Source organism: Gracilinanus agilis, chromosome 2 (assembly GCF_016433145.1).
Source record: "Gracilinanus agilis isolate LMUSP501 chromosome 2, AgileGrace, whole genome shotgun sequence".
NCBI classification, from domain to species: Eukaryota; Metazoa; Chordata; class Mammalia; order Didelphimorphia; family Didelphidae; genus Gracilinanus; species Gracilinanus agilis.
The window spans coordinates 393973175-393984760 of NC_058131.1; the positions used below are offsets into that span (position 1 = coordinate 393973175).

The 11586-nt window shown below is 43.2% G+C and overlaps 1 protein-coding gene across 1 annotated transcript in view; it reads left to right on the top strand.

Moving 5' to 3' along the window:
• DPYSL3 (dihydropyrimidinase like 3) overlaps positions 1–3195 on the top strand; it is a 146101-nt gene extending 142906 nt beyond the window's left edge. Inside the window, exons 13-14 of the mRNA XM_044664512.1 lie at positions 693–855; positions 2416–3195. Of these exons, the coding sequence (XP_044520447.1) occupies positions 693–855; positions 2416–2504 (252 nt within the window). The 3' untranslated portion in view covers positions 2505–3195. The remainder of the gene's footprint in view (positions 1–692; positions 856–2415) is intronic.
• The last annotated feature ends 8391 nt before the right edge of the window (positions 3196–11586 follow it).

Sequence of the window (11586 nt, forward strand, 5' to 3'; positions counted from 1 at the left end):
GCAAGATGTCTCACTAGGAGAAGGGGCTTATCATAAGGTCTTATGACCTAAATAAGTTATTTTCTAGTGTTTGCTAGTTTAGGCATTGACATACAGTCCAGTAGGCTCTTTAAGGACAGGAGTGATTTTTGGTTTTGATTTGGTATCCTCCTCAGACTTAACACAGTACCCGGAATGCAGTAGGCACTTTAAAAGGGGCTTATTGGATTGGTTGGTAGCCATTCACATGTGTCGGAACATCTCTGGAGTTGAATAAAAGCATAAGGAAAAGAAGATCAGAATATCTACTCATTGTAACTCACTTGCCTGAGTCCTTATCCCAGAATCAAGTGTCCTCAGTGTTAGTGCAGAGGACGTGGGACACATCTCTGCTTGGTGGCTGGGGGCCCAGATGCCTTTGGACTAGGGATTGCCCCACCATTTGAGTTTGCCCAACAAGAGCCCTTGTAAGCTCACTGCTCTGCCCCCAAGGCCCCAGGGAGTGGATGAGTGTGGCTACCAGGATGGAGCCAGAGCTAGGACTGGTGTGCCAGAGTGGCGCAGATCCCAGGCTTGCCGATGGCAGGTCTGTTAAGTCTTAAGTGGATGGTGAGCTCGTGTTCCAGGACTTTTTGTTTTTGCTCAGTACTGACACAAAGACTTGTTAATTGCTCGTTGACTTGAATTGATGACACTTTTCCCCCTGATGGCAGATGGCTGAAATGCATGCTGTGCCAAGGGGCATGTATGATGGGCCGGTGTTTGACTTGACCACCACTCCAAAAGGAGGCACTCCTGCAGGATCTACTAGGGGGTCACCCACTCGCCAGACCCCACCAGTGAGAAATCTTCATCAGTCAGGATTTAGCCTGTCAGGTAAGACTGTGCTGCTGGGCCTGGACTTTCATGAAAAATAAGATAGGGCTGAAAATTAAAAAGCAAAATAATAATAACCTTTGCTAATAACAATAAATGCTAAGGCAGCAAATCTGGTCTGAGACATTTCCTAGCTGTGTGACCCTGGCCAAGTCACTTAACCCTATTGCCTAGCCCTTTCCAGCTCTTTTGCCTTGGAACCAATACTTAGTATTCATTTCAAGATGAAAGGTAGGGTTTTAAAAAAAAAACAATAAATACCCTTGAAAAATCTGACTTAATATACCTTGTGGCTGGATAATGATCTTAAGAAACAAAAGGATGTCTCATTTGCTGGCTCTGGCTCTTAGGGAAAAAATTTTCTGGGAAAAACAGAAAGGTATCTTAAGTCAGTAAAGGACACTAGCCATAGAGGGATTGTTTTCTTCTTTAGAGAAACAGAAGATTTTAGAGGTGGGGGAAACACCTCTGGTCCAGCTCCTCTGATTTTAGAATTTTTATTTATTTATTTGTTTATTCATTCATTCATTCATTCATTCATTCATTCATTCATTCATTCATTTATTTGTAACCCTTACCTTCCGTCTTGGAGTCAATACTGTGTATTGGCTCCAAGGCAGAAGAGTGGTAAGGCTAGGCAATGGGGGTCAAGTGACTTGCCCAGGGTCACACAGCTGGGAAGTGTCTGAGGCTAGATTTGAACCTAGGACCTCCCATCTCTAGGCCTGGTTCTCAATCCACTGAACTATCCAGCTGCTCCCTTTATATTTATTTTTTAAAATTTAAATCATATATTTTACAAATATAAAAACCAAGACCACCAAGAGGTAATTATGACTGGCTGAAGAGCATATAACCAAGTTTAGAATAAAGCTAGCTATCCAACCTAGGTCTTCTTTGACCACCCTGTCCAGGGTTTGTTCCAGCATATAATTTATACTACCCTCCTATTTTACAAAATAAGCAACAGAAAAATACAGACTTTCTCAGTTTGGGGCAACTCAGTGGTACAGTGAGTAAGAATACTCTATTTGGAGTTGAGGACCTGAGTTCAAATCCATCTCCAAATACTTACTATGTCACTCAGTTTCCTCATCTGTCATCTCATTCTATCATTCTCATCTAAAATAAGCATTTTGCCTATAATGTTATGAGGAATATGTGAGATATTTGTGAAGTACTTTGAACACCTTAAAGGCCCTATAAATGCTATTTTTAATAGCACAACAGATACTTTAAAATATGTAAATGTATTTTAATATAAAAATAAAACTGTACCAAACTTAATTATATATTCTCACCAAATTAGGGGACAAAGGAGGAAAAAGAAAAAGAATTGGAGGAAAGGGAGAGAATAAAGAGAAAAAACGGGAAAAGAAAGGGAAACTTAGAAATAAATATGGGTTAATTGTGGGAACAACAATGGGAAGGAAGATCAGCATGGCCAGGAACAAAGCCATTTATGCTTATTTTTGAGAGGTGGAAGATCAGGATTGGGCAACCACCTCGAATCTTTAGCCCTTGACATTAATCTTGTCTTTCTCTTATTTGCAACTGCAGGTACCCAGGTGGACGAAGGAGTCCGCTCGGCCAGCAAGCGTATTGTGGCACCCCCTGGAGGCCGTTCTAATATAACATCCCTGAGTTAAGTGACCCTCAAAGAGGATGGAGAAACAAGGAAAGATTTTTCAAAGCCAAAATGGTACATTGGTATTTAAAAAAAGAAAGTGAATCCAAACAGTTCCAATCTGAAGAATCAATAAGCCTTCAAGCCTTATGGTTTTTTTTTTTCTCCCAATGCTACTCGCTTGCCTAGCTTTAAGAATATCGCTTCATTTTTTCTTTCTTTTTTTTTTTTGCATAGCCTTGAGAGTTTTTTTTTTCTCTTCTACATGCATGCAGTAAGATGAATCACTAAGTTAAGAGTCTGTAACCTTACATATGTGTTGCAAGCTTGTGTACTGCTGAGTTATAAGACAGGGGATAGACAAAGCTGGGAGGACAGGGAACCAAAAGATAGAACGAAAGGGAACCAGGCCGCTTGGGGTGGAAGGGTGGTGGGAGCCCTGGCAGAGGGGCAGGGGGGTGGGCTGAGTACGGGAGGTGGGTGGGCCAGGGGAAAGGAAAGGGGGATATTGTGTATTGTGTTGAGTACTTCTGTTTCCGATTAAGCCAGTCAGGCATGGCCACTGTCGTTGCCTCGCTACATCATGGTACCACGGGGCCTCCAGAGAAGGCAAGCAGTTTCTGTCACTTAGCCTTTGTCACATTGCCTCTTAATCTGATTTTGTGTTACTTTGTACATTTTATTAAAAAACGAAAGGCAATCATTTCTTTCCACCTGTTTGGTCGCCCCCATTCTTTGGTCTCTTGCTCAGTTATTTTCAAGACCACCTCCCTCTCTGGACTGAGGAGCAGGGAGGTACTTCTATTTTCTCCCTTCCTGCCCAAGGGTCCTGCCAGGTGACCCAGGAAGGTGGGCATAGATATTCTTCTGGATGGCAGTGACAGCTTGCAAAGAGTAATAACTCTAACTGCCCACTGGGAGATGAATTACTCTTGCATGTTGATGACAAGATATAATCACAAGGACATTTTAATGCATAAAAGCAGGTTGTCAGCTTGGATGTGGCCAAAAGAAAGTTCCATCAAGCCTCTGGGGGGGAAACCAAGCCAAGTGGGTCTGAGCGATTGATTTTCTTAATTTCTTGGTGCTCATATAGCTTCAGATTGGATGGAAGGATCTTTTTTTTTTTTTTAAGCAGGAATTTTCCTAAGCATCCCTTGAATTTTTAATTACCAGTAAGGAACCTCATCTCCTTTGGATCTGGGAGTGGGGATCAGGGAAGGAAGTCAGAGAGCAATTTTTTTTGACATTTTATTTTTCATTTGTAACTGATTCATTTTTTCCTTCATTGAGAGGTAATCCTGCTGTGTTTATGAGGTCCCATAAAGGTTAGGAAAGGGTGGGTCTTGTTTTCCACCATAGTAAAATGTAGGGGTTGGACCAGATAATTTCTAAGGTCTCTTCTAAGACCTAAGTCCATGATCATAGGGCAAGCTTTTTCTAATAAAAAGGAGTTAGAGAAGTGGGGTCTTACATACACCTTCTTTTGTCTTCTGAGTTCAGGCATTGATTATCCACTGCTAGTCATGTACTTGCCATTCATGGTTTTTATTTTCAGGTTTCTGACCCAAAGAGGGCAATTAATTGAATAGGCAAATTCAAAGGAACAGAGAAAAGGGCTCCCAATGCTTTTTAGGGTCTCCTTGATATTCCTGCTCATTTCCCTCAGGGCAGAGAGAGAGGAAGGGACACTTTCATTCCTTCCCCACCTTCCTACCCAGTGTCTTCTGTCCAGAATGGATTGAAAATGATGAAGGGACTATTTTAATGAATTGAAATTTCTTTCTAAATCATTTAGAGTGAGGTCCTCATCTCTTTAAAGGCTTTTAGATTTTCATCTTCTGGAATGAAGACAGAGAACCTTAGTGCTTAACAGAACCTACTAGTTCCATAGGAGAGGAATAAAGTAAAATCTGCGCATCAACCCTAGGCACCTTGTTGACTGGGCCATTTGTGTCTTTAAAGGCCAACCATTTAGTGGCAACCACCTTGAATGGTTATTCGCCATATTATCTTTTCTTATTTTCCTGTGTTTTGCCCAGTTTCAGGTATTATACAGGCTAAGAGAAAGTAACAGTTTGGATTTGTTTTATTCTTGGATGAGGGAAGGGGTAAAATCATGCTTCTATCAGTTGTGGGTCATTGTTCCCAGATGTACAACTTTGGCCTTTTGCATTTACCCTGAGATGGCCTTTGGTCCAAATTGGGTTATGCTGAGACGCTTGGCTAGTTCTCTTAAGATTTCCTTGTAATCCCAAGTCATGGCCACAAGATAGCGCCAGCATTACAGAAATGAAAATCTCCAGTCTGTCTCTCCTCAGAAGGGGCTGACCCATTTATGGCCCAAGCAAGCCCTGCTTATTATCCTTTTTTCATGGTTGCCCATCTACCACAGCCGTGCCTGCCTTTGTTATTGAGAGAGTCTGACATGAAAGAATAGTCTGGGACCTCTCCATTTGCACATGCAGATTAACTCTATAAACTATAGAGGTTATCTTTGGGGCGTGGGGGTGCTGGACCAAAAGATTCAGAGGAAGATCTCATCTTTGTTCACTTTGATAGCAACTTGCCAAAACTCAGCAATTTTAGGTAAAAAAGAAATCTCCATCACCTTGCCAAATTTGGCTTCCGTGGAATGAATTGCTTGGGTTTTGGAGCCTTTTGTCTTATTTTTTTTTTAATGGTCAGATTTCTTATTGAGCAAAAGCAGGAAAGAAAATGACATCAAGTTAGTACCCTACTGTCCAAAAAATTCATCAGGTCTCTCTCTCCTTCAGGGGTCAATAAAAGGTAGGAGAAGGAAATGACTCATAGCATGAACTTGTAGAGATTAAAGCTCTGGAGGTAGTTTTGCCAGAGTTTTCATTATGAAGTATAACACACAATTCTATAGTTGTCTCTCCAACTCTTCAAGCCCTCTTCTCCTTGAGGGAGGGCTCTCAGATGGCCTTTTTCAGCCTCAGTTTGCCATCCATCATCCCATCCTTTGCCTGAGCCCTATGATCTCTGATCCTGTGACTTCTGGAACATCCCTGCTGTCACTCTTGTTCCAGGCCCCTCTGGTCCTAGATATTAGCAGTTCCTGGAGTGGTGGGCAGGAGCAGGTGCTAATGAATTGTTACCTGCCCCACCATTATAAATTAAGTTTAAGTAAGAAGGTGGCAGTGGGTGATAGTGAGCAAATATATGCTCTCTCCATCTTCCCACCTCACAGGTATTTTATCTTTGATTTTATTGTGAGGCTGGGCTCTCCTAGCCCAGGAATAACGTGCCTGGCAGACTGAATTTCCAACTTCCATACACTGCCAAGGGTTGTCTAAGTTTTCTCCATGGGAAGACCCAAGCTGGATTCCCAGATATACTCACTGGCTGTTGTAGACAGCCAACATTTATTGTATATTTTTCTCCCTTCCCCCCAACTCCCTCTATTGACATATGGTTCGTGGGTGTCAAGTTCTCGTATCTGGTGAATATAATAAAAGGACGGACAAGTGAGCCTTCCTGTGGTCTGTGGTTGCTGTGAAGTAGCTCCCGTGTGGAAGAGCTGTTTGGTTTCAACCGTAAAGAAAACAGTATTTTGAGTTTAGCTGAAGAAAAGTTCATCCAAGTGACTGTTACTGTAAACCTGGTTATTAAAATAATTGTAAAACAGCATCCTCTTTGGTGTCCAGCCTCCTTCTTTGTGTGTGTGTGTGTGTGTGTGTGTGTGTGTGTGTGTATGCACACGCATGTTTGTGTATATGTGTATCTGCATGGGTTGAGCAGCTAAGTGGATGGAGAGAGCACTAGGCCTGGAGTCAGGAAGACCTAAGTTTAATTCCCACATTTACTAGTTGTGATCCTGGACAAGTTGCTTAACTGTTTGCTTCAGTTTCCTCATCTGTTAAATGAGCTGGAGAAGGAAATGGTAAGCCACTCCAGTATCTTTGCCAAGAAAACCCCAAATCTGGTCATGAAGAGTTGGACACAACAAAATGGAGGGGGGGGGTGGAGACAGAGAGAGAAGAGAGAGAGAGGGAGAGGCAGAGACAGAGAGAAGTGGGAGAGACAGAGAAGAGAGGGAGGAGTTAGAGAAAAGAGGGAGGGAGAGCCAGAGAGAAGAGGAAGAGATAGATGAGGGAGAACAGAGAAGAGGAAGACAGAAGAGGGAGAGAGAGAGACAGAAAAGAGAGGAAAAAAGAGGGAGAGGGAGAGACAGAGGGAAGGAATGTGTGACAGTGAGACAAATAGTCACTTGAGCTATTAAGGCAGGCTCTTGGGATCACAAAGCTGGAAGAGAACTTTGAGACCATAAAGTCCAGCCCATTCTTGCAAATGAAGAATCTAAGCCTCAAAAAGGTTAGTAATGTGCACAAATCACATGTAGTGGACAGTGTCCGAGATTTGAACCAACTTCTTTGACCCCCAGAGCCTCTGATTCTTTCCAGGATACCACCTGTCATTCCCCCACAAACATGAAGACCATGACTACCTGGGATGCTCCAGGAATGGGACTTCTTATGACTTTTCCTGATTATTTGAGGGTGATCTTGAAAGCTTTTTTTTTCAATCTTTGTTAGAAAAATCTTCCTCTGGTAATGGGGGTATGTGTGAGGGGAAGGTGGTCCTAGTCTCCTTTTGAGTGGGAGAGATTAAATAATTTGCTGGGAGTCATCTCATAAATGCCAAAAGTAGGGTTTGAACCTGGGTCTCCCTGATTTCAAGTCTGGTGTTCCAGAGAGTACATCATGACACTGCTTCTTCCTAAGGGGAGTTGGGGGTCAGAGAAATGAAATGCCTTGGCCAGACAACACGGAACATCCATGTGTTAGCAGTAGGATTCAAATAGGGACCAGTCAGCCTGACTGCCAGTGCAGCAGTAGCCACCAGGCTCCACTTCCTCTCATGATTAGACATCTAGATTCCCATTGCTACCGTCTCTGCTCCGTCTTCCACAGAGCTGCCAAAGTAATCACCCTGTAGCACATTTAACCATGGGACTCCCTGCTCAGGAAGTTTCATTGGCTCCCTATGGCCACTAGGATAAGATGTACCTCAGCTTGGCAAAATAGTTCATTTTTTAAGTTGAGCAAAACCAGCCACATTGCTTATATACAGCATTTCAGACCCAAAGTCCATCAAACTTAAATTAACATCCTTAATATTATCTAGCCTCAGCCTACCTTTCAAGGTTTTGTAGCACTTTATACCTAGCTAGGTGGCACAGTGGATAGAGCACTGGGTTTAGAGTCAAGAAGACTTCTCTTCAGTTCAAATCTGGCCTCAGACACTAGTTGTGTGATGGGTGAGGCACTTAACCCTGTTTTCCTCAGTTTCCTCATTTGTAAAATGAGCAGGAGAAGGAAAAGGCAAATCATTCTGGTATCTTTACCCTGAAAACCCCAAGTGGGATTATGAAAAATTGGACATGACTATAAACAACAAATATGCTTTTGTGCCTTCTGTGTGCCAGCCATTCAATGTTCCTGTAGTGTTGCTCAAATCTCCCAAAGGTTACCCAAAGGGACTTCCTATTTGGATGAGATGTCAGCATTGAACCCCATCAAGAATCACAAAATCTCAGAGAGCACCTAGTCTAATACCGATGCGAGCAGAAATTCCCTTGAGAAAATCCCTGACAATTCTAGCCTTCGATAGTGAATGAGAAACTCAGTACCTCCGAAGGCACCCTACTCGTTCTGTTCTTTGAAGGCTAAAGTCAGAAAGTTCTAGGTGAAATGTCTCAGAATCTCTGCCTCAAATGTATTCCCCATTCTGGTCTATCCTCCATTCAGCTGTCAGATGGATCTTTTCTACACTCCGTGTCTGTCCTGCGTTCCAGTGTGGCCTCAGACACTTCCTAGCAGTAGCAGTCAGACCCAAGGCTCACAAGTCACTTAACCCCATTCGCTTAGCCCTTGCCACACGTCTTTCTTAGACTTGATAACAAGTGGGGGAGAAAAGCCTTCTGAAGCCCACTCATCAGTGCATCCACCTGTGCCTCCCCCTCTAAGGCTACCTCCTATGTGTCCACATGGAAGCTCCTGCAAAGCATTATCTTTTGTTATCCTTCGTATCCTCAACACTCAGTCGAGAGCCGGACACATAGTAGGTACTTAATTCCTCCCATCAGTAGAGGGGAGAGATGGTATTGGGAAGAGGACTGATGGAGGCGAGGGACAGCCCGCAGGAACATTCCAGTAAATTTGGGAGAACCAGGCTTTTCCCACACTTTTCCAATTTTCCCAGCAGTTTTTGTCCAATAGTGAGTTCTTACTCCCAAAGCTGGGCTCACTAGCTTGCTGAGGTCCTTGGCCCCTAGTCTGTGCCCTTGATCCACCCTTCTGTCTTAGCCGCTCCCAGATTGTTTTGATGGTCACAGTCTTATAGTACAATTTAGGATCTGGTACTGCAAGAACCCGTCTTTTAGTCGGGATCTGGCGTTGCAGAAGGATCGGTCCCTTTGGGGCCGGCAGAGGGTTAACGGGGACCACTTAGCATGCAGCTCCTGGGAGAGCCACACTGACCTTCCAAACAGATCCCGTTATTAAGGAAGAGTTCAGGGCAACCGCCAGCCCGCCGGCCTGCCGCCGAGCCATTGTGGGACCTGAGAAGAGGCACTGTCTGCAGTGAAAGATACATTGATTCGCTCTCCAGGCAGAAGGCGGCTTCCGTGACTGGGAAACAGCTGAATGTGGCCTTGTTGGCCGGGCACGAGGGATGGCAGGGACTCGGGCTCTATTAGGACAGAGATCCTCGGGGGACGGATGGGGGCGGGCAAAGCTGGAAAAAGATCGGCAGAGCTACAGAGCATGGCGGGGAGATGAGACCCAGGCAGGCCCCCTCAAATCTGAGCCTCAGTTCCTTCATTGGTCAAATGGGGATGGTAGTCGTGGCACCACTCTCTCAGAAGGCAAGCATGTGTCAGCCTCTGGAGCCGCTACACGTTATGAGTGTCCATTTGTCTGTCTGTCTCCCATGCCTGGAATGCTCTCCTTCTTTCTCTCGGACTATTGACCTCCCAGGCTTCCTTAAAGGCTCGACTAAAATCCCACCTACGGGGAGCCTTCCCCAACCTTTCGGAATTCCAGTGCCTTCTCTGGGTTTGTTATCTCCAGTTAATTCCATCCATAGCTTGTTTTGCATAGTCTTGTTTGTGTGTCAGCTACCCCCATTAGACTGTAAGCTCCTTGAAGCAGAAGCTCTCTTATGCCTCTTTTCTTATCCCTGGCATTTAGCACAGTGTCTCACATACAGTAATGCTTGTTTGAATTGGGCCCAGTCCTGTCATCTTTTTTTTTTAATTTTCTATCTCATCCTTTATTTATTTATTCATTTTAAATTTATTTTTATTTTATTAATTAATTATGAGAAATTGTCCATGGTTACATGATTCATATTCTTTCCCTTCCCTCCTCCTTCCCCTTGTCATCTTATAGGCAAGAATACTGAGACTCAGGGAGACAAGACTTGCCCAAGGCTGCCCATGTACATGAACCTTGCAAGGCATACTCCTGGCTTTCCTAGACTCCCGTTGCTAAGTCTTGGCTGGTGAGCCGAGCTGGTTAGAGCCCAGGACTTTCGGTCAGAGCTGTGGCCTGGATCTCTGTGTAAAGTTTATTATTACATTATTATTAGAAGTCATTATGATTATTATTGGTAAATAGTAAAGATGATTACCAATGATTAATTATCATTAAATAAGTTTATTGTGATCCGTGGCCATAGGACATAAATCACAGCTTTTCAGAATTGGCAGGGAATTAAGTGACCATTGAGTCCATCCCATACCCCTCAAAAGTCCCCACTACACCATTATATTAATAATGTTAGCCATTGTTTACTATGTTAATTTTAATTAATGTTTAACTTTTTACATTTATATATGTTAAATATATAATATATAAAATATAGATTTAATTTAATTTCTATAAACAAATAATGTAGTAAATATAGTATATATTAATGAAATTTTGTTACATATAAATTTTATATTATCTATAATTTTATATAGTATAGATAAAACAATATATAAAAGTCTTATGCTATATATATATGCTATATATAATACCTTATGTTATATATAAATATATATAATGTGTATTTATAGAGCACTTAAAAACTTTCAAAGCACTTTGAATATATTATCTCAATTGAGCATACCAGACAAGTGACATGTAGCCAGCTGGAAGACTTTCAAAACCCACGCCTTCGAGCAGTCCATTCTACTTTGGGTTAGTTTTGATTTTTATGAAGATTTTCCCACCATCAGCCCCAGATTATCCCTTTGCGACTTCCACCCACTGCCCCTAGCTCCATGTCCTTGTCTCCTGCCCTCTACCCACCACTCCTGTCTTTCCTTCTCTAGCAGAAGCATCCCGATTCCTTTATTGATCCTCCTATGGGATGGACTGGAGGCTCTTCCCATCTTGGCCATTACTTTAGCTTATTAACATCATATCTTAACTGGGGCCCCTGACCAAATGGGGACACATTCCTGATGCCAGTCAGAACTCTCAGCATTACATTACATGGGCCATGAAGTGATCTGAGGGAGAAAGGAAGTCTTTCTTGATCTCCCTTCATTGGGACTGCCTTCCCTTTGTCCATTTTCTTCAGTGTGTTTGCATCTTGCCTTCCTCATCCTCATCAGCCCCTTCGTCCTTTTAAAAACAAGGACTCTCTTTTGTCTTTCTGCTTAGTACAGTGCCTGGACCATGAGTGCTTCATAAATGGACACACTTGCAGAATATATCCTCTCTAGAAACAGGAGGTTTTAGTGCCTGCCCTACAGGACAGTATGTGACGTTCCTATGACACTATTCATTCAGGGCACTCAGGCCACTCAGTTTCTCCAGCCATTCTTTGTTATTTAAGGTCATAAATTTAGACCTGGAAAGGACCTCAGAGGTCATCAAGTCCATTTTACAAACAAGAAAACTGTGGCCCAGGGACATCTTCCCAAGCCATACAGCTAGTTAAGTGGCAGAGGCAGGATTGAATTCCAGATCCAACACCCATTCCAAATCCTTCCCAGGGCACCATGCCGCTGCTTTTTGTTCAAGCTTGCAGCACTGCAGCTCCCCAGAGGTACTTGGCTTCTAGCCTCTCACTGAGAGCTCAGG